This window comes from Miscanthus floridulus, chromosome 19 (assembly GCF_019320115.1).
Source record: "Miscanthus floridulus cultivar M001 chromosome 19, ASM1932011v1, whole genome shotgun sequence".
Lineage (NCBI taxonomy): Eukaryota > Viridiplantae > Streptophyta > Magnoliopsida > Poales > Poaceae > Miscanthus > Miscanthus floridulus.
In genome coordinates, this window is record NC_089598.1 from 43,637,807 (window position 1) to 43,661,153 (window position 23,347).

At 47.4% G+C, this 23,347-nt stretch overlaps 1 protein-coding gene across 1 annotated transcript; it reads left to right on the plus strand.

The window, feature by feature from the left end:
* Positions 1 to 4,343: 4,343 nt before the first annotated feature.
* On the plus strand, positions 4,344 to 8,526 carry LOC136527705 (SUPPRESSOR OF GAMMA RESPONSE 1-like). The gene is made up of 6 exons (XM_066520514.1): positions 4,344 to 4,485; positions 5,834 to 5,975; positions 6,412 to 6,598; positions 6,985 to 7,586; positions 7,734 to 8,105; positions 8,185 to 8,526. The coding sequence occupies exons 1-6, from the start codon at positions 4,478 to 4,480 to the stop codon at positions 8,239 to 8,241; spliced, it is 1,368 nt and encodes a 455-aa protein (XP_066376611.1). The 5' UTR covers positions 4,344 to 4,477; the 3' UTR covers positions 8,242 to 8,526.
* The last annotated feature ends 14,821 nt before the right edge of the window (positions 8,527 to 23,347 follow it).

Genomic DNA, 23,347 nt, shown 5'->3' on the forward strand with positions numbered 1-23,347 from the left:
GACTTCGAGACAGTGTCCCCCCAAATGAGCTATAGTTATTCTGACAGTAGTAGAGAAGAGATTGAGAGTAAAACTTAGTTAGAACATGGGTTAATTAATGAACCATCTAGATGTCATGTTTAAGATTGCACCTCACTTGTATTTTCTTTTATGATTAATGATGTAATTTGATAAATTATTCAATGTATGATGATTGTGATATGTGAGTGGCTTGATGATTGGTTCGTGTTGTGTAACTCAACCATAAAAGATCCTGAAGAGGAGGTGCGGATGGCACTCTCCTGGGATCCTTGGTGTCAGTTTAGGCTAAAGCGGGTCGGTCAAGGAGATGACACCTGGTTTAGTTAAATTGACGCGTCGGAACCCCATAATCACCAATGATCCGTGGTGAAACAAAAATGTATCATAATTATGCACTAGCCTATGGCATGATTTTGATTTGTCACTAAATTCGTCATAGATATGCGCATTTCTACTGTGATAAGTGTGCTTCCTTCTAATAAACCAAGGCTAGTATACCTTGAGTCTAAAGTAGTTTGGTTTTTTTGTTAAGCTGAGGAAACTATTATGAATAAGTAGTTTTATGTGTCATATAGGCACTAATTAAGAATATTCACATTTTAATCTATATTTAAGAATATCATTGCATGGACATATTCCTTTCGAAGATGAACATAACTATTCCACTTATTGTATTTCTACTATTGGTTTGTGAGCTCGTTGAACCCAAGGTGAAATGAAAGTGCAAATATATGAGGATAAAATGGTTTTTGAATATTTAAGATACTAAGTTACTGAGGTTAACTCTAATTCTTGCTCTTTTGTGTCAACTAATTATTATGAGCACTTATAGCCTTTGATAGAAAGACCACTAGTGGTTTGTGACTGATCAACAAAGAGTCATGTGTGACGCAAACAAAAACATTTGTTACCAAATTGGTTAGTGAAATCCACCTTGCATGCATACATAAATCATGAAGGTATGAAGAAAACATGCAATTCATATCTTCTCGGATCATTCGAAATAACACTTGTACGACATGTATGCGAGGGGAAAGGTATATCCCTCTCTGTCTGTTGAGGTGGGCTAGTGTTGGTTTTTCTTTTTTATTGCTCCAGGTGAAACTTATAATTTGGCGATGTAATTCTTTTAGTCAGTTGTAATTGAGCACCGGTGATTGACCTTATTGTTGTTCTTGTCCTTGGAGAAATAGACGAGGCTAAAATCTCCTAGGATGAGCCATTTTACTCCATGTAGAGGTCACAGCTACTTAAATTCTCCTATAAAATCCGCTTCTTGGCCATCGTGGGGAGGGCCACAGATAGTGCTAAGCAAGAAAGAGGTACTGCATTCTAGCAATTTTTTTTAAAAATTTTACCCTTTTTAAATTTTTATTTTGAAAACAGCCGTGCTTGTTTTTAATTTTTATTTTTGACCTTTTTGTCACGCCAACACACCTGGGGTGACAAAATCACGCTGTCGCGTTATATGCATTGGCACGGCAAGATATTTCACGTTGGATGGCGACTTCTACGTAGTAAACCTTGTCACGACACTCATTCATGTTGGCGCGACAGTAGTGTTTTGCCGCAGCAACAAAGTGGCGTGACAAAGCTTAGCCTTACAAAAATTATATTTTTTTTCCATGCGACATTGGATATGAATATGATTTTTATATGAAAATTGTAGAGTTCGATTACGGGACGGCGACAGACGGACGCCGTGGGGCTGGACAGGGTGACAAGGTCGAGTAGGGGTGGCGTGGTCGAAGCAACCGCCGGCGATGAAGAAGACCGTCGACGCTGGGCGGCAGGAAGATCGGCGGCGGCCTCTGTGCGGGCGGTTCGCTAGCGCAGCGATGGGTGCACGGTGAAAACAACCGAAGAGAATTTTTGGATAGTCTATCGGTTGGCCCAACCAGGGCACTGACAATCTAGACCCCTCGTCATTCTCAACACTCTACCTAGTTAAGCTATTGTTGGCGGTCACTAACGATCAAATCCGACCGCCAAATAAAGTCCAAAATAGGAGAAATAAACAATCTTTTGACACATATACCTTTACTATTGTCATAGTTCTACTTGTATTGGAGAAAACATGTTTTGCAGGACACACATTCGAATACAAGTGGAAAAACCAAGCAAAAGGCGCAAGAAAGAAATCGTAAAGCAGAAATTCGCAACGAGAGAAATGGAGAAGCCCACCTTCACGCAACGACCTGGGCCGAGCACCACCGGGGGAAGGGTCCAGGCCTACCTAGGCCCCCCACCGCCGCCTCTCGGGGCCCACGCTCCTCCGGCGGTTGCATGCCTCCATGCATCCGCGGTTTTGGCCGGTTTTCTATTTTGTTGGCGCCAAACCGACCACACTCCACTATAAAAAAAGGGTGGAGCTACAACTTTCTATTTTTGAGTTTTTTTCACTTAAGGTCGTTAAGATGCTCGAGAAAATAATATAAAGTTTCAGCAGCATAATAATCACACGAGGGCTTGTCGTCTTAGAAATAATATATTTCTTGTATGATATAAAATGAAGATACTTTTTAAAAATAAAGTAATATCTCTCAATGGGATATGCAAGAGTTTTTACATTTGAGGTTGTTAAGATACTTAAAAAGTAATATAAAGCTTTATCAGCATATTAACGGCGCACTAAAATTATATCTTTTTGTACGGTGTCAAATAAAAATAGTTTTTATATTAAAGTTATAGTTATTGATAAGATCTACAAATTTTAAATTTTGAAATTTTGTATTTGAGATAGTTAAGAGGCTCAAAAGATAATCTAAGTGGTTTTTTTAAACGAGAAATCACCAAATCGCCGTGCCCCTCATGTTGTCAGGACGAGAGCAAATTGCATAGAAGTTGTTCTGGTGCGGGTGCGGCTGAAATCTCAGCACGTCAAGCCGCACAAACATAGAAACATATATATAGCTCATTCAAAACGGGAACATGCTGCTACCTTTTATTCGGAAAGCCATGTACTAGCTTGCAAAAAGTTACACGGGGATGACAGCGGTCGGGCTGTTCAATGCACGTGAGACTAAATCTAATCTAATGACATGCATGCGCGCGACTAGGAACCTGCGTACATGGACGAGACGTGAGACGAGTTCCTTTTCCCTAATCCACGCTGGTTGTGATCACACTGTCTGTCAAACGGGAGGGCTCATGGGCGGATGGCACTCCTTCTTGCACATGGCTTCAGTGTCCCAGCACATCGTCGGCGTGTACTGGCTCCAGCAGCAGAAGTCGCAGCGCCCGTTGCCACACGCCTTGTAGCAAAAGGGTCGCGGCAACGTCAACTCCTCCGCCCCGCGCTCTCCGCCGGTGACATCTCTAGGCACTCGACCACCTATATATATGGATCACAGCATTGCATTGCATCAGAATATACATAGACATCCGGGATCTGGCCTGAGAAATCACTCTCTTGGTATATATATACTTACAATGCACGGAGGTTGCAAGACATCCGAGAAGGACGGCGATCAGGATCGTCGTCGCCGCTGCATTACCGTTCGTCGTCATTTTGAAGATTGACGTAAGCACGCTGCCTTTCTCGGGTCCGGGCTTTGTTTCTTATTTCTTATCGTGGCTACGGCGGAGGCCATCCGTTGATTTTATACTCCTATCTGGAGCACGAGTTATGGAATAAAATTTTCCCCCAGCCTAATTTTCTCTTTTTTAGAAAATAGCCTGCATTAGACTTTCTAAGATTTGATCATCTGCATATATGGCAGCGTTGCTTAAAATAATGGAAATTGTGCTTCGAGATTTGTCTCTCCTTACAAAGCATGACCGGATATATAGTATGTACAAACTAGCATATCTGGATATGCCGTATGTACATCCCAGTGCATATCTAATTATTATTTCCATATACTCATTTAATACTCCATTTGCCAACAAATAAAATCCATCGCCAGCATTTCCTTAATTAATAATAAGGCCGATTAAAGAAGGCCCGGCCATATTTCACACTACTATAGAAAAGGAAAGCCCACCCCACGCCAGGCCCATCTTTTATCAATCCTAGCCCAATCTGCAGCTTCGACGCTCTAATGGCCTAGCACGTTCATAGCTGCGCCCATGGATTACAAAACTGCACGATGACCCCACATGGCACAGGGAGAGGCGGTCAAATCATCGAGAGGCAAATCACCTGGGCCCACTTCACAATATTGATGAATCATGACCGACCATTATCCATCCGACGGCTAAGAATTGTCTGATCGTGTCAACCCGTGATTCGGCGAGGGCGCGCACTAGACTCACCCAGTCGGTGACGGTGTCTCCACTAGTCAAGTCAACCCGCGTTCAAAAAAACAAAGACAGTCTGACCCCCCCTCCCACACACACACACAAACACATATTCCCTCTGTCTGCTCCAACCAGTTCACACGCCGCCGCCGCCGCCGCGTGCTCGCCGGAACCCTAGGACCCTGCGACCGTGGCGGGAGGCGCTGCCGCAGCCATGACAGGGTGCGCCCCCATCTCCGATTCGACCATCTTCTCTCGTCCCGCCGCGTTTCTCCATAGGAAGGAACGTCATCTGTTTATGTTGGAAAAAGGGAGCGCCTTGGGCTGCGGGGGGCTACGGAGGATGCATCCTTTTGGCATTTGTGTTGGGGGAATTGATATCCGTTATCAGTCGGTGCTAATCTTTTGCAGTATGGGGTGGTTTGGGGGAATGCACGATTCCACTGGGCGCAGCAGTTGTGCTACAGTCAAAACTCAAAACAGATGATTTTGGTTGGGGGATCCTATGTGCGTTGTTTTCTTTCATTGGTTTTGATCAAAAGGAGACGTCTTTTCATGTTATAAAGGTGTTAGGATCGCCATTCTTGTCAAAGATTTGTCGTGTTGGGGCTCGATTTGGTGAGTAAACAGTGTTGCGCCCTTCAGTTCAGCTGGATGGATGCGGCGACGATTTTTTTTTTTTTTTTTTTTTTTTTTTGCAGTTGACGGCAGTCCTGGACAAATGATGAGGTTTCTTTACTTTGGTTTTAGTGATAAGGATGTGTTCTGCAGTACAAATGAAGTATATGTATCTGTTCTATTACAGTTACAGTATGTCCACTTCTGTTTGTAAGAGTGCAGTTATCACTCAAAGGGATATATGTTTGAATGTTTGTTTCAACAGTAGACTATGGCTACTAGCTTGATTTTTCTGGATTTTTGTCTTTAGTTCAAACTTAGGTTCCCTGATCGACCATCATTGATAGCTTGGGTATGGGCAACTTGGTAGCCCCCTTTGCAAGATAGTGAAGTCACTGGTTGACTCGTTTTCTTAAAGAAACCACTTCTCTCTTGGTAATATAGTGGGGAAAAACCAGCTTGTTTATGTTCTGTACTGCTGTGATCAGCAGATCATGCAAACTGGACATGAACTGTTCGTGTTTGCTAGGTTTGACTTCTACGGATGTCATGGACCCTTGTTTCATGGGTCAACAATATTGTTTTAGTTGGAAGTTTGGCTAGAATAGCTATACGTTCTGAACTTATCTTTAGGCATCTAGGCAATGGTAGTCAGTGGAGGCAAGTGTGGTTTTCAATGTTTGAAATAGGATGTTTGATCAATATTATTATGACAACAATTTTGAGGAACTGCAAGTTAATTTTGCTCCTAGCAATTGAATTGTTGTCTGTGCCAAAAAAGTAGCTCCACCTCCGTTGCTTAGGTACATTTAATGTGTGGCCTTGATTTTTGTCTTTTTTATTGGTTAATGATCAATGACTATTTGTTAACAAATGACTGAAATTCTAGCGTTGCTGTTTGTGTTCTGCAGCAACCCCGCTTCATTTTTTTTTCTTTCAATATTTTCTACAGGACAACTTGGATAATTGACAGCCAAAGATTTGCCACCAAAATAAAAAATGCTTCTGGGTCTTCAGATCCCAGTAAACAGAAATGGATCAGCAACCCAAGTAAAGAGTGCCCAAAGTGCAGCCATGTCATTGATAACAGTGATGTAAGAGTTGTGCAATGCTATTATGTTGAAGTAGAATTGGGCTAGCTACAATATTTCCACTCCTCCATTAGATATGCCATTTCCATTTCGCTGTAATCAAGCATGGTTAGGAGTAAATAAAAATAATGATATATGAGCAATTGACAAAGATTAACAATTTCCATATCTTAAGGAATTGGTCAACTTGTTTATAAAACTGGAATAATTATATATGGTTATAATTGTATTTGACACTTTAACTGCCTTTTTTTTGAGCCAGCTCATGACCAACTTATATCTTTAGTAGACCTATTATTTCTGAAATGCTTTGACTTTTGCATATACAGTATGAGGCTTTAGCTGTGAATATTCCCTTTACTACAAATCAACATTAAGAAACAATGTCTGAAAGGTTCTATTAAAGTGTGATCAGCTCATGACTGTGTTCTTGCTGCAGGTTGTTCACCAGTGGCCCGGTTTGCCTAAAGGTGTAAAATTTGATCCGTCTGACCAGGAATTAATCTGGCACTTACGGGCAAAACATGGAAAATCTGGTATAAAACCTCATCCGTTCATTGACGAATTTATTCCAACAGTTGAGGAAGATGAAGGCATCTGCTACACTCATCCACAGAAACTTCCAGGTACTTCTTTCTGAAAGATTATGGGATTTTCATGATTAAGGTTCTTAAAAACTTTTACTTTTACTTTCAGATAAGATCAAATGTGAAAATCTGCAGTTTATAGCTACTGTCAAATGCTTATCTTTGTTATTAATTTGTTGTCCTGTGGGACTCTTTTTTGTTGATCACACCCTATGGCCTGCATTTAGCCTAGGAAAACTGCAGATAGGGAAAAAAGGCTTATTTTACTTTTCATTTAGTTTTTCACCATGTCGCTATGCGACAATTAACAACCTGTACAACTCTTGAATTGTTACTGCCTTCTTTCAAACAGACATTTCACATTCTGGTTGGAACAATACTCCACTTGTTTTTCAACACTCAAAAGTCATCTCTGTCCATTTCAGGTGTTAAGCAAAATGGACGTAAATCACATTTCTTCCACAGAACATTTAAGGCCTACAACACTGGGACTAGGAAGCGTCGAAAGATAAACACTGATGATGCTGATGTCCGTTGGCACAAGACAGGCAAGACAAAGCCAGTATTAGTTGATGGAAAACAGCTTGGCTGTAAGAAAATAATGGTGCTTTATATGAGCCTGGCAAAGGGTGGGAAGGCTGAGAAGACCAATTGGGTGATGCACCAGTACCACCTAGGCACTGGAGAGGATGAGAGAGATGGTGAATATGTCGTCTCCAAATTATTTTTTCAGCAACAGTTTAAACCTGGGGACAAGAATGCTCAAGAGCTAACCACATCGGATGATCTGGAATCAATGGCTGCTGAAGCAGATCTCCCTGATTTTACTACTTTGCCCGCTGACAAACATGTTGGTACAATCCAAGTTGTCCATAATTCTGAGCATAATCTTGACCAGGTAACCACATCGGATGATCTGGAATCAATGGCTGCTGAAGCAGATCTCCCTGATTTTACTACATTGCCCGCTGACAAACATGTTGGTACAATCCAAGTTGTCCATAATTCTGAGCAGAATCTTTACCAGGTAACTGAATATTCTTGTGTACATTATCTATATTTTATATGTCGCGCACATTTGTGGGTGATAGGTATGTTCAACCAGAAAATAGAACATATACTGCTAACTTGTTTTTTGATAATTGAAAATACATTTTTTCTGCCTAATGTGCAGGTTAACCGAAACTGTGAAATAAACATTGAAGAGACTGTTGTCCTCCCACCCTCTGAAAAAGCAGAGGATGGAGATAATCCCCAATCGCAAGATCCGAAGTTGTGGGAAGGTGATTCCCAATTTGAACTGTTAGACTCTCAGCAGCTGGCAGAAGGACTCGCTCTCTGGGGGGATGAGTTCCTCCTGAGTCAGTCTCAGACCTCCTGTGGCGGTGGAGATGGACCTAGAGTGACCAAGCCTTGCCTGGCTGCTTATGCCCACCTGTCAGCAGAGGACTTCAAGAAGGATTTAGAAGAGTGCCAGCGGTTGGAGCCCACAGATAACACAAACCTTGAGCTTGACAACACTAATGAGTTTCGACTGAGCCAAATTGTATGGTTCCGGTACCATCAGTTACATGATCAGTTCTCCATTTCTCCCCGTACTTGCTAAACTTGACCTCTGCCTGCAGGATTTTTCACAGGATAGCTTTACAACATGGGCAGGTGCCAAGATGACTGACGACTGACGCTGCTCTGCTGCACTCTCGGCACCGCTTGGTACATGAAGAAACAGCTGATCTGTTTTTTGTGAGACTGCAGTGAAATCTGCACCAACAGTGGTCTCCCTTTTGCATTGAGTTGCTCCGGTGCACATGAACCGATTTATATGAAATATGAAAGGCTGAGGAATCATGCTTTACCAACTGTTCAGTACTGTTCAGTGTGAGATTGGCCTTTCTTGGTTGCATCAGCTTGTACATTTTGTAATAAACACCCTCATTTTAGTTGGCAGACCAATTGCCTGTTTGGAATGGGTATTGCTCTACTAATTTTAGGATATCTGAGGGATTGGCATTTCAGTCTCTTCTTTCCACGCAGGTCCTGGTTCAACCAACGGAAGCATAGATGTAGTGAGTTGGAAAAATGCTCTAAGTTTTCAATTACAAACAGTGGCACGCCTTCTCTTCAGCTCTTGTATAGCGAGGCTGGGCAACAAATCTATCCTAGAGCATCTCTAGCAATGCTACCTACAATATATTATCTACTTGTTTGGGTAGTCACATATTTTAATACTACTCTTTTTTTTTTCTCTAGCAACATTGCCTAAAACAGGCCTTCTATATCCATCCTTGTAGAGAATGACATGTTGGGCATACATATCATCTTCCTCCTTATCTTGTTGCCAATGATGAACTTGGCCATGTCGCTCGCGTGTTGGATGGCCGCCCGCAGGGGAGATCAAGCTCGCGCCGGTGGAGGGCCGCCCACGACAGGCGCCGGTGAGCTCGGGCGGGACGGCGACAGACGGACACCGTGGGGCCGGACAGGGTGACAAGGTCGAGTAGGGGTGGCGTGGTCGAAGCAACCGCCGGCGATGAAGAAGACCGTCGACGCTGGGCGGGAGGAAGGCCGGCGGCAACCTCTGTGCGGGCGGTTCGCTAGCGCAGCGATGGGTGCATGGTGAAAACTACCGAAGAAAATTTTTGGATAGTGTATCGGTTGGCCCAATCAGGGCACTGACAATCTAGACCCACTCGTCATTCTCAACACTCTACCTAGATAAGCTATTGTTGGCGGTCACTAACGATCAAATCCGACCGCCAAATAAAGTCCAAAACAGGAGAAATAAACCACCTTTTGACACATATACCTTTACTATTGGCATAGTTCTACTTGTATTGGAGAAAACATGTTTTGCAGGACACATATTCGAATACAAGTGGAAAACCAAGCAAAAGGCGCAAAATAGAAAGCGTAAAGCAGAAATGCGCAACGAGAGAAATAGAGAAGCCCACCTTCACGCAACGACCTGGGCCGAGCACCACCGGGGGAAGGGTCCAGGCTTAGGCCCCCACCGCCGCCTCTCGGGCCCACGCTCCTCCGGCGGTTGCATGCCTCCATGCATAGGCGGTTTTGGCCGGTTTCCTATTTTGTTGGTGCCAAACCGACCACACTCCACTATAAAAAAAGGGGGTGGAGCTCTCCTTCAACGCACACAACATTTGGAGCTACACACCTCACCTCTCTACTTGTAATCTTTAGTTCTTAGTAGTAGTTTGGAGCTAGCAAGAGCTAGCAAGGAGGGCTTGGCTCCTTGGAAGAAAAGAGAGAAAGCTTGGTATGAATACAAAGAGAATTTCTTCCAAAGTCATGCTCTCATATCTTCAATATAGTAGTGCATATGAACTAGAGTATAGTTGTCTTGTTATTATCATGATATATGAACTAGCATATAGTTTGCGTGTTATGATCTTAACATGTTCAAATTTATGCTTAACCATTCATATGACTTATATGAGTAGAAGTAGAGCTAGGGATGAGGTGGCGGTTTGTCGTTCCTTCGGGTTTGCCCATATTCTTGCTTGTCGATCCGTAGGGTCGGAGTCCCGGGGGATATGGGTAGTGTCCTTGTACACGGGCGTGGTGCTCGGGTGCACAGGAACCGAACCTTCGGATATTGACGGTGTCCCCGGTTGAGGGGTAGGCGGCAGGTGCTGATAGCCCTATCCTTCCCTTGTAATCTTCCATGTTCGGATACTGTGTAGGAGTCTTAAAGTCTCCCATGCGCTGGCAGACCAGTTCCAGGAGATCTTCCCGTTCATCTTAAACTTAGTTCTAACTCTAGTCATATAACTTGTATGATCATTAACTGTTCTTTATATAGCTATATTAGAACATGCGGGCTACATGTAGGAACATTTTTTTATTCTTTGTTTTCCTTTTGTCCTTGAGGTTGGCCTGGATGTGTGTCCACTATCATTGATATACCATTTTTGCCCCTGTCATGAACTATTGGTTTGCTAATGTAAGTATGTAACCTTGTTCATGCTCATGCTAGACTCTTACACCTTGCCCTCCTTTGGGAAAATATAAATAACAATACCCTGAATACTTTCGGGAGAAATGCTACAAGTGCGCTTGCGGATATTTTTGGTAATCGTTAAGAACTGTCATAGTTGGTGTTTCTTGGCGGCGTCGCTAAGGTTAACTCAATCTTAGTGATGGTGTTAAGAAATACCAATAGGCATTTCTGGCGCCGTTGCCGAGGATGGACTTAAAACCTCCACACTTGGTGATTGCGCTAAGAAATATCAACAAGCATTTCTAACGCTATTGTCGGGGAAGGCATAGGTGAAAAGAATCTAGTAAGACATGATCATGAGCATGTGCATGTAATGGTAGCCATAGTTTATGTAGGCTAATTCTGCTTGTTTTCTCCCTATTGTGGATGAAAACAGGATAGTGTATGAGTAGTTTTGATCTGCCGAACAACTACACCGATAATCCGAAGGCACTCCTAAGGAAGAGTCGGTCCCATACCGCTTCTTCTTCTGCTACTCCGTCGGCAGTTGAACCAGTCACCCCCATACCATCCGCTACTACCGCTATGGCCAAGACACTCTACGACTACTCCACCCCCGTTGTTGCCAACATGCCCATTGGGCCCGCTGTCAACACGGGTACCAGAAACTTCAAGCTACGCACTGGCCTGATCACGACGGTGCAAGCAAACCAATTCTGTGGTTTGCCAAGCGAGGACGCAAGTGCACACTTGCAACACATCCTGGAGCTGTGCGACACCATCGTCATCAAAGATGTTGCACCAGCTAGCATAAGGCTATGTCTGTTTCCCTTCTCCCTCGCGAGGAAGGCGAAACATTGGTTTTATAAGGAAAAGGAAGATGTCAGTACGTGGGACAAATGTTCTGCGGCGTTTCTCGTGAAATTTTACCCCATGGGTAAAACCAATGCCCTGAGGGGGAAAAATTCAAACTTTCGGCAGACTTCAATGGAATCCATCCCCAAGGCGTGGGAGAGGCTGCAGGATTATATCCAAGCCTGCCCACACCACAGAATGGAAAACTGGTTTGTGCTCTAGAACTTCTACATGGAGCTTATGCCCATGTCGAAGGGGCACGTGGATGCCGCGCTGGAGGAGAGTTCCTTTCCCTAACCATCGAAGGAGCTATGGCTCTCATTGAGAAGATGGTGGCCAATCAAAGTGTTGACGGTCACTAACATCAATTATAAACCGTCAACATACCTTGTATTTATACTTTAATTCTATCACCAAACATAGGTATAGGGGTTTAAACTAATAAATTTCATGAGTTTTGGTGAATCTGTGTTTTCAGCATGGTTTATCCAGACAACCGTCAAGGGGGACCTATTCGTCAATGGAAATTATGGAATTCCGCCGCCAAACCGACGCGGGAAGACTCTAGAACACTCCCGAAGGCAAATCACCAGGTGGGGCTTGGCGGCCCCACCTATTAGCCTCCACGTCGCAATGTCGGTTCTCCACTGCCTCCTAGGTTGCATCTACGCCATCCTTTAAGTCGGTTTGATCCAAGGGCTCACGTTGGACGCTTTGGCCTATATATACCAGCCCCTGCCACCTTCCCAGGAGTCATCCTAAAACCCTAATTCATATTCTCCTTGTCAGGATCAGAGCCAGCTGTCAAGAGAAGATTAGTCCTCCATAGGATCTAGTCTTATAAATAATAGTGAGATAGAGAGTGAGGGAAGAGTTTGGAGGTGCCGGCCTGTCGATGCTCACTCTATGGCTTGTACCTTGGTGGATTCAAGTTCTATCTGAGTTTGTGTCTGAGATTTCTTTAGTAATCAATGTCTGATTCAAGTAAGCATCTTGTTTATATTGTTCTTCAGGTTCACGACTCTCTTTTGAGTGCTTATTTCTCTTCCTAGGGGGAGTAGAGTATTAATCATAAGTGTAAGCGTGGTGCTTAGACTTAGGTTAATCATGGATGCACCCTATATTCCGGAAGGTGGTAGATCGCGTGAGTGACATAAGTTCTATATAGCCTATACTATATAGCTTCGTCGATCCTTTGTAGTCCACCTCCCATCTTTAGGCGCACGTAGGACACGGTTGCGAAGGAAAGCATCCTCTGTTGGTGTCTTTCTCTAGTAATGTCCCTAGTTGAATAGTAGAAGACATAAGCTTACCCAAGTTAGAACTAAATAACTTTGGTTATCCTCTCTACGCTCCTATTTATCCTTAGCCTTGTTGCTACTCCTAGTTAAGTTAAACCTTAACCTAATCGCTACCCCTTGTTAAGTTAGACCATAGTTAGTCTCACACGTTTCCCTATAGATACGATACTTGGAATACTTCTGGGTGAAAGCTACAGCGGTAACCGTGCGCTTACGGATTTATCTGTGTGCATTAAATATACCAACAAGCTTTCTGGCACCATTGCCGGGGAAACGGTTGCTAAATTAACTACAAACCTAGCTTAACCCTTTATCTTTTATTCTTTCTTTTACTTTTTCATTTAGCATGGATTCCACTCCTATCTATCAATATGCTAAACCCACGAGCGCAAGCCTAGAGCCACCAAAATCTTCAGAGCCCATCCTAACACCTGGCTATGAGCTACGCCCATGTTTTATAAAATTGATATGGGATAAATCCTTCTTGGGAGAAGGCAACGAAAACCCATACTCACTCCTACAAGAGTTTGAATAGACATTGCATGCTTGTGTATCGTTGGCATGTCTGACAAAAACATAAGATGAAAGTTGTTTCCGTTCTCTTTGACAGGAAGAGCGAAACAGTGGTACAGTCAAACCATAGGAAGTATGCAAGGAGATTGGGAAACATTATGCTCTAAATTTTGTTTACATTTCTTTCCCATCTCTAAAGTGGTTAGCCTTCAAAAAGAAGTTCTAAATTTTAGACAACTAGAAGAAGAATCTCTTGGTACATCGTGGGATCGTTTTAATGAACTCATCATCACTGGCCTAGACCTTTCCATTCAAGACCCTGTACTTCTTCAACATTTTTTTGTGGGTCCTAGCAAGGATTCCATGGAATCCCTAGATACAGCCTCTAGAGGAGCTTTCCTTCATCTGTCTGCTAGTGAAGCAAGGGCTATGCTTGATAGAATTAATGGAAAGACTCCCTGCACTAGCATTCATAATGAACTCCCCGAGAAAGAGAAGAAATCATCTTCTGATCAAGAAGAGAAAGTTCTTATAGCCAAGTCACAACTACTTCAATCCCAAGATTTAGCTATCAATCATGAGCCACCAATACCCTAAAATCCCCCAAGAGAAGAATGAATTCCACCTTTGGAAATCCTTGTTGAAATTAAGGATGACCTTTTTTATGCTGATTTTGGGAAAAGCTTAAACTTCTAGTTCAACAAGAGACCTTCGAGCGAATATAATTCAAATCCCCTCAAGAAGGGATCTCTTAGAAAGCATTCTTATTCCCATATAGGACATTGGGAAGAACACAAGGGTGGCATGTCTAGTGAAACCATAGAAGGAGAGCCAAGCTATCTAGAAGCCATTCCTATCCTCTCTCCTTCTATGTCCACATTAGATGTCTCATATGAACCCATCTTTCAACCCATCCTTGACCTCGATGATCCCTTTTATGCTCTCTCTCCTAAGTGTCATGATGACCCTAGAAATTCGCTAAGACAACCAAAGCATAGGAATCATGAAGGCCACAAGGATGACCAAAAAGAGCAACGACAATGGCTAGAATGTATTAAGAACTTGTATGCCATTGCTAAAGAATGGATGGACAAGGACGAAGCCTTATGGGTAGAATCCAAACTTGGCCTAGATTCAAACAGTGAGCTTAAATCAATCTCTTTAATAAACATGACCCATCCAAGTTTGGAGGAGGCCTTAGACGAGATCAACCCGAGAGCCACCAATCCATGGGAAATCTTGGACAATAAAACGTCCAATGAATGTCATAGGCATGGAATGATGGAAACAATGTTTCTGCATATAGACATTCATGAAGAAACACCCCTAGAGCTTGAAAAGGATGATAACATCAATGAGCATGGAAGTTATTTTATGAACATTGTCGGTGTTTTTGGACCACCGACGAGTAAATTTGTATTTACGTGTCTGGCCCGGATGGTGTGCTCGGAGGACACAAGGGTTTATACTAGTTCGGGCGGAACATCCCTACGTCCAGTTCGATGCTTCTCATATTACCGACACTTGGTTTGCAGTAGGGGTTACAAATAGGCGAGAGAGCGAAAGGATCCCAAGTCTCTGGTGGAGGGAGTGAACGGGTGCTGAGAGCTCGATTGCTACTCAGCCGTGTGCTCATGTCATGCTCTTGTATTTTTATCTTGTAGTCAGCCCCTGGTAGGGGCACCCTACTTCCCTTTTTATAGGTGAAGGGAAAGCATGGGTTACATAGGAGGAGGAGAAGAACAAGAGAGAGAGAGAGAGAAAGGCTTTTAGGATCGTCGGGTCCTTCTTCTCCTTCATGCGGGTCCTGCCGATTCTATAGATGTCAATAGGGACAGCTCCATGTTGTGGCCCTGTTCGTCACTGGCACCATGCACAAGCGTCATCTACCAGTCATGATGTTCCACTCTGTCCTGGTGGATGTCGTGGTGAACTGATGCGTCTATCAGCGTTCGTACGAGGGTTAGGCAGAACAACACCGGCATGCCTGACACTGTTCTTGATGTGAATCCTCAGGTATGGCCCATCATGGCCACGGGTTACATCGAGGCATTCCAATCTCCTCCCTAGTGTCAGAGTTTTGACCTAGGCCCATATGCTTGGACCTAGAGTGGTTGACGGCGGTATGGATCCCCGTCAGATGACATGGAGCCTGTGCCCAAGAGGTCGAGCGAGACAGAGCCCATGCCCAAGGGGTCAGGCGAGACGGAGCCTGCACCTAAGGGGTCGAGCGAGACGGAGCCTGCACCCAAGGGGTTGGGGGAGACAGAGCACGCACCCAAGGGGTCGAGTGAGATGGAGCTCATGGCCTCGGACGAGATGGAAATCACGTCCTTGGGGTCGGGCGAGATGGATCCCATGGGCTTGTGCGAGATGCCCGCGGCCTCAAGGTCGGGTGAGATGGGAACCACATCCTTGGGGTCAGGAGAGACAGAGCCCACACCCATGGGGTCGAGCGAGATGGTGCCCCGTAGTCTTAGGCGAGATCCTGTGGCCTTGGGGTCGGCGAGATGAAAACCGCGTCCTTGGGGTCAGGCGAGACGGAGCCCGTACCAAGGGGTCAGGCAAGACGGAGCCCCATGGCCTTGGGCAAGACCTCGTGGCCTTGGGGTTAGGTGAGGCCTTTTAATACATCTTGCTCCATCTAGGAAAGTCAGCGTGGGCGCTAACTTCCTTGCGTTGGGTATCCCTACTATCGATAACCGATAGTAGCCCCCGAGCCTATGGAGGAGTAGAATACTCCTTTGGAGGCTTTTCTAGACGGGAAGACTCTAAGGGCCTTGGCCTTATTTTTGTAGCCCATGGCGTGTCCAGGTAGGATGGTGGTTCCCTTTTGTCATGGTCGGTCTTCTTGGGGGCATGTAATCATAGGATTTGGGAGGTCGGAAAGATTTTTCTTGATTCCGGTCCCCTAGGATCCGATCGGTCCGTCGTCGTACTATGACCGTGCATTTGGTCTCCTTGTAAGTCCAACTTTCCTCGAGCCCCCGTGTGTAGCAGGGGTCCAGTTGAGGGTCCTCTCATCTTTGTGATCATTATCCCTTAAGCGTTTTTTCGATAAAATGGAGGGGCTGAGCCATGCCATGTTTTTCCTCGATGGATGAAACATGGTGCTTGGTGAGCAGTTAACGGGCTAGTCCGAGTGGGGCCCTGGCTCCCCGTTCATGGGGGTCCATCATGGGTCAGCTAGTGACCGACTCTAGATTCTTAGTGGCCAATCCATATACTTCTTGGGTCCGTTTGACTGGTCCCAAGGGTTCATTACCTTTCCTCAAGGAAAGACCATGGACTAGGAACCAACTAAGGCCCTGTTTGGCATAGCTCCAACTCTGGGTGGAGCTGCTCCACTCTAGAACTCCAGGTGGAGCCAGCTCTAGGTGGAGTTGGAGCTGTCTGATTGAGGTGTTTGGCTGAGAGGATGTCCCCAGCTCTAGAAAAGAGGAGTTTGAATGTGAATTGTCATTCTTGCCCCCAACTCATGGTCCCACCTGTCATCCTCTTATTCTCCTCTTTTCTTCCTCAGGGACAGCAAAGTAGTAGGATGGGGTGGTGGTGGTTGTTTCTTAGGGAATGGGCGAGCGGGGAGGGAATGGCCAAGTCCAGCGACAACTGCGGAGGCACCAAGGGCAGCGGGGGAGGGCTGGCTAGTGGGCTCGGTTGCCGAGGAAGCGGAGGCAGCTGAGGACGCGTTGACACGAGCGCGTAGTCGGTAGGAGAGGTCAATGGCGTCGCGGTGGTCAGGGTCGAGCGCGAGGAGCGCCAGCGTCTCGGCGAGGGCGAGCTCGTGGAGGCCGAGCGCCTCGAGCGCATGGGCGCGGCGGAGTAGAGCGCGCAGGAAACGCGGCTCGGCCTGGAGCGCGTGGGAGCACTCCTGGGTGATGGCCTCGTGGTCCATGGGGCGGAGCTGGAGGAGGCAGGCCACGCGGTTGCTGTGGAAGACGGCGCAATCGGGGTGGCCGCACGGAGCGCCAGCTCGTACTGGCGTAGTCGCGTGACTGGAACAGGCGGTTGCCCTCCTCCTTGAGCTCATGCGCGCACGGCGGCCACGGTGGCTGGATCTAGGCGGGCATGACGGCCGAAGTTGGGCGAGAACGGGGGCCAGAGCTAGGCGAGCGGGCGATGGAGATGCTCGAAGACCTTCACGAATCTAGTCGGATGGGGAGGGAGTCACGGCGCGGGGGCTCGGAAAAATAGAATCGAATCGTTTTTTTTCTGTAATCAGTGGCATTGGTGGGTAATTACCCACCAACTCCACGAGGAGGTTCAAAAGAGAGGGTTCTGGAGTAGCAAATGAGGTGCTCCAAAACTCCACCCCCATTTGCACTATAGCTCCATGGAGTTGGCAGCTCTATGGAGTTTTGGAACTGGGGTGTTTGGCTGAATTTTTTGCTGGAGTTGCTGGAGTTCTGGAGTGGAGCCATGCCAAACAGGCCCTAAGACTCAAACATGGGCTGAGATGCCCGTGGTGCTCGTGTGCCTAGGTACTGGCTGCTAGTGGGCCCATCCCTTTCCACCCCTCACTCTTAGGGTGACCCAGAGTGGCTGTGAACCCGTCAGTGGGCCGGCCTTCGAACTCCTAGGCCTAAATGGGCCATAGGAGCATTTTTAGCTCTATATCCCTCCTTACCTGTGATGGTTCTTGGTCCATCGACTAGGCGAACTATCATCTGGCGTGTCCTTTGAGGGCACGGATAGAGATTGCATGCGCATAATCTTTGGAGGGAGATGACGTGACATGGTGCAGTGGGCGCGTGAATCTAGGCAGATAGTTTGTCTTCTCGCCCTGCTCCGACTTATAAATAGCGGCCTCCCCTTCATGTTTCTGCACACCAAAACCACAGCCTTACCTTCTCAATTTCTCCACCGCCGCTGTTCGGATCTACTATGCTTGCTAGTCCATCGTCGGAGACCTAGATCTGTAGCCTCTGCTCCTCCACCGCCGCCTTTGCTTCTCTGTAGCCACCTCCATCCTCCATGGATTCATGGCATCGCTCCAATGTTACCTTTGCACGCATGGACGGCCTCGTCAAGCGTGGTCTTCTTTGTGGGAGTACTGATGCAGCGAAGTGGCTTGTGCCCGGCTATGAGGAAGCATTGGCGCCGCCTGATGGCTATGTCATCTCCTTCACGCTCTTCCACGAACGTGGACTTGTGGTTCCTCCTCATCCGTTCTTTCAGGGTCTGCTACACCATTATCAGATAGAGTTGCAGCACTTGAACCCTAATAGGATCTAGCATATCACGGCCTTCATCGCGATGTGCGAGGGGTACCTAGGGATCGAGCCCCACTTCAAGCTCTAGAGATATTTCTTCTCCATCTCCTTGATGAAGAAGGAGAGAGGGTAGGAGACCCTGGTGCCAATGGGATGCGCGGGCATCCACCTTTGGAGGCAGTGGGTGGCCGAGTACATGCCCTGCCAGCTCTCTAGATCCAACAAGGGGTGGCACTCGTATTAGTTTTACCTAAAGGACGACCCTACCGTACCCTTGCATGTCTTCTCTAGGCGTTTGATCGAAGAGGTTCCGCCGTCACGACCGTGGGGGCCACCCATCAAGGAGAAGAAGACAATGCGTGACCTCCTCGAGGCCATCGCGTTCCTGAAGACTCACGGCCTCCATGGGGCCAGCATCATCGAGGGGTATCACGTGAGGAGGGTGGCGCCCCTGATGGCTCTCATCCTCCCGCTATACGGGATGACGCCCGGCGTGCAGCTCATCGGGACGATGCTCGCCTAGGGGTTGCTCCATGACAGTGAGGTCATGCAGCACATCAAGAAGGCCATGAGGGAGGCCAACGCCGTGTTCCCAATCCTAGGGCATCCCGTGATGCGTCCGAACACGGGCTTCGTCGAGCTGTCGGTGAGGTTAGTCTTCTAGGACTCCATCGCATCGCTGCCAGAGCACGTGGCAATGAGGGCGGTGAATTGTGCCATGGATGAACAATGGAAGAAGAAGAAGGATGACGAGGAGAAGAAGCGAGCGAAGTTGCATCGAGGGAAGCAGCGTCAAGGCTCATCAGAAGAAGAGGAGGAAGAAGAAGAGGAGGAGGAGGAGGATGACGGCTCCAGGCCACCCATCCTGTGGGATGATCTGGCCACCGGGGGCAAGGACCCACCTTCACCATAGGCGGGGGCCCTCCCATGGCATGTTATGAGGCAGGACGGGGAGGATGTGCCCCTAGAGCCAGCAGAAATGAACCACCCCACCGTGTCCAGACCTTCGACGGTGGCCTTGGAACTGATGGAGCCAGGCCACCTCACCTCGTCAAGGTCTTCGACGGTGGCCCTAGAGCCAGTGGAAATAGGTCGCCCTGCTCCGTCCAAGCCCTTGGCAGTGCCTTCAGGGTTGGCTGGAGGCGACTGTTTTGATTCATCCGAGCCCTCCGAGCTGAGGGAGGGCTCGAAGCGGCAACATACCGATGAGGAGTAGCCGGGGTCGGGCAAGCCAGCCCCAAAACATCCTCAATGATGGCATCAAGGTGAGTCAAGAGTTTTTGTCATCCTTTTGTCCTAGTGAATTTTTGTCATGAACTTGCCGCCATGTCCCTTGCAGCGTTAGAGGATGTGGGACTCTCCTACGGTTTGCTTCGAAAAAGATCCTCCTCTGGCAAATGTGCCAGGAGCTGGCTAGCGCTGCGCCAAATGGTGAGCGTGAGTGGCATTGGGGCGGCCATGGCATTGACCGTGGAGGCATAGCTGATGGCTGCGTCAGGGGAGGGTGCATCTGGGGTGCCTGTGGTAGGCATGGCGTGGCCAGTCGTGTCCTTGACATCATAGGTGGAGGTGGCATAGCTAGAGTCATTATCTGTGCAGTTGTTCATGTCCGTGGTGGGGCAAACGGAAGGGGGTGCACCTAAGTCATCCTTCATGGATGTGGCGATAGGGCAGGTGTCCGTGTCCACGTCACACGCCCCCTCCATCGCTAGAGGAGCCACTCTAGAGGAGCTGCCACCGCCAGAGAGGTCGGCACCATTTGAGGTCAGCATGGGGATGTCTCGGTCTCTGGTCCGAGAGGCTACCCTTGATGAAATGATAGAGGAGAGGGAATGGGGGAGCATCCACACAGAGGTTGGGGACGCAGTTCGCACTGTGACCACCATGCTGAGCTCGATGCACAACATTGTCGCCCCGATTAGCCAGGTATAATATGACCATGCTTCCGACCCTTATGTTCTCCTTCCATACCTCTAAGTCTTGTCTTGTTTGTAGATCCTTATGGCCCACAGCTAGGAGAAGCCTCAGTTCCTTGCTGAGGAGATGTAGCGGAGTGAGGGGCTGGCCGTATAGCTTGCTACCGCTAGTTAAGAGGTGGCTGAGCTTGCCCCTACCGCCTAGGAGGTGGCCAACCTTCGAGTCAAGGAGAAGGACGCTCGCAACGACACCAGCGAGGCCGAGGAGAAGCTCGCGGCCTAGATCGAGAGGGGGACGCCGTGGAGGCCGAATGGCTATGGAAGGAGCGAAACAATCTGCTCTAGGCCATGGAGGAGCTCTACACGGGAAATGAGCTGGCTTGCCAAGAGCACGCCATCGCTCAGCAGCAGATCGACCACCTTGAGAACGATCTCTAGAGGGAGATGGACCTAACGGTTGCAGCCGAGGGCATGTCCGCTAGGCTCGCCATGGAGGTTGGGCAGCGCCAAGAAGAGGTCCAGCGCCTAGAGGCCATGGTGACCAGGCAGTGCGATGAGGTGCACAAGCTTCAGGCAGATGTGGATGGTAAGTCCCCGGTTTCCTTTGTTGTCTTTCTCCCTAGAATCCAGGTAAGCCTTTTGACATGGTCGGTACATGAGTTGGGCAAGTCTCGACAACAAGCTCGGGGCGAAGGTGGTGAAGAGTTGCATCCTAGAGAAGGAGCTCAGCGAGGTGAAGGACACCCTCTAGAAGGAGAGCGACGAGCATGACAACCTACGTGTCACCGTTCAGCTGGTCTATGATGAGCTCGAGCTGGCCCCAGAGCAGGAGACGAGCTCGCTCGCGGTTCACGCTACCCGGATCTCGGACCAGGCATGTGATATGGAAAGGAGCATGCTTCACTTTGGCATTCACCAATCATTCGCAATCGCCCGTTCTCATTAGGAGAACATCGATGTAGCAACGATGAGCCAAGGCTTCACCCCATCTATACTGACGCCGAGCTAGACGACATCAAGAAGGAGGTGGCCCCCCGAGCGCATGACGTTTCTGCCAAGATAGAGGATGAGATCATCCCCTAGAGGGGCTAGCTTAGTTAGATAGGTCAGGCAGTGCACTTGTAATAAGCGGACAACTTCCAACCCTTCTGTTTTGTCTAAACAAGCTTGTTTTTTGTTTGAACAAGTTTGTTCTTTCTCCCTTTTTATGTGTAAAAAAGGGTTAATGCGTTCTGACCCTTTCTATTGTTAAGAGCATAGAGCTCGAGGTGTGGGCGGGAAACTCTGGTCACACTGGTAAGCAAGAGTGCCGTAGTTGCTGGGGCGTAGGTTTATTGCAGTCCGACCAGTTTTTCGCGGCGTTCGTTTCCACAAAACCTTGCCTCTAGTTCTTTAACGTGAGAAAGGGTTGAGCATGGTGACTGTTTTAGAAAGGGTATATATACCCTTATCAGCCCCTGAGTGAGACATGACCACTTGCCGTTGCCGGGGTTGGGTTTCACTAAAGATAGAGGAGACGATAGCGAAACTGGTAGGGAAAGCATTTTTTGTTTTAGAAACGTTATTCTTAGTTTTCGTACATATCCCCTCCCTAGGATCAGAGCCATCATTCTACGATCACATGTTTGGTCTCCTTGCGAGTCCAACTTCCCTCAAGCTCTCACGCGTTGTAGGGGTCAGCTCATCTTTGTGATCGTCACCCCGTCCACGGTTTCTGCAACCGGAGGGGTTGAGCTAACGTTACTTTCCTCGATGGCTCGAGTGTCACACTCAGTGAGCTCGCTAATAGGCATGTCCGAGTGGAATCTAGGTCCATCGTTCATAATGGGGTCGGCATAGCCCTCATATGGCATTCCGCTGCTCCTTAACCCGCCTCCCGATAGATGTAAGAGTCATTCTGGAGACCGATTTAGGTGGCTCGCTGGCCTCTCCACAATGGAGATTTTGTGGGCATGGCTCGAGGTTTGGATCAAACAAGAAGGTCGAGATGACCCTATCTGCTTCTGAGCAGGTCAGGCAAAGGCTGCTGGGGCTCATCTGCATTTTCTCCCCTAGCTCTGTTTGATGTGAGGCAGCCTCGAGCCCTTTGTGGGTCGGCCTTCAAACCCTGGTCGGTTGCCGCTCATGTTGAATGAGACGACTGTCTCTTCGTGTCATGATGTGAAGCATTGTGATGCAATAATTGCATATGTGATGCTTGGATGTATGAGAATGGATGAATGAATGCTCATGCGCTAGAAAAGTAAAGTGGGGGTTGGTAAAGTTACCTCGATGGCTCGAGTGACGGGTTCAGGGAGCTCTTACCAGATATGTTCGAGTGGAATCTAGGTCTGTCATTCATGATGGAGTCATCATAACCCACATGGGGCATCCTACTGCTCCTTACACATCTCTCGGCAGTAGCCCAAGCCATCCGATCGACTTGGGTGACCCACTGGCACAGGACTTACCTCGATGGCTTGAGTGACGGGTTTAGAGAGCTCTTATCGGACATGTCTAAGTGGAATCTGGGTCCATCGTTCATGACAGAGTCGGCATAACCTACATGGGGCATTCTACTACTCCTTACCTATCTCTCAGCAGCGGCCCGAGCCATCCGATCGACTTGGGTGACCCGCTGGCATAGGACTTACCTACAAAGATAGAGGATGAGATCATCCCCCAAGAAATTAGTTAGGTAGATAAGCCAGGCGGTGAACTCGTAATAAGTGGACAAGCTCTTAAATTTCGTTATGGCCAAACAGATTTTTATCCCTTCTCCCCTTTTTGTATATAAAGGTTAATGCATTCTGACCCTGCCCATCGCTAAGGCTGTAAAAGTCATGGTGCAGGTGAACAAACTCTGATCATGCTGGTGAGCAAAAATGTCATAGCCGCTGGGGCGTAGGTTTCTTGCAGTCTGACCAGTTTTACTCAGCGTTTGTTTCCACGGCCCTCGCTTCTAGGTCTTAACGTGAGAAAGGGTCAGGCATTGAGAATGTCTACCAGATAGATATGCTCTTATCAACCCTCGGATGAGGCCCGACCCCCTA

Bases quoted from the DNA above. Each gene is read 5' to 3' on its own strand.
- LOC136527705 (XM_066520514.1), top strand. The intron at 5,976-6,411 runs GTAAGAGTTGTG...TTCTTGCTGCAG, and splicing joins ATGTCATTGATAACAGTGAT to GTTGTTCACCAGTGGCCCGG. The intron at 8,106-8,184 runs GTATGGTTCCGG...CTCTGCCTGCAG, and splicing joins AGTTTCGACTGAGCCAAATT to GATTTTTCACAGGATAGCTT.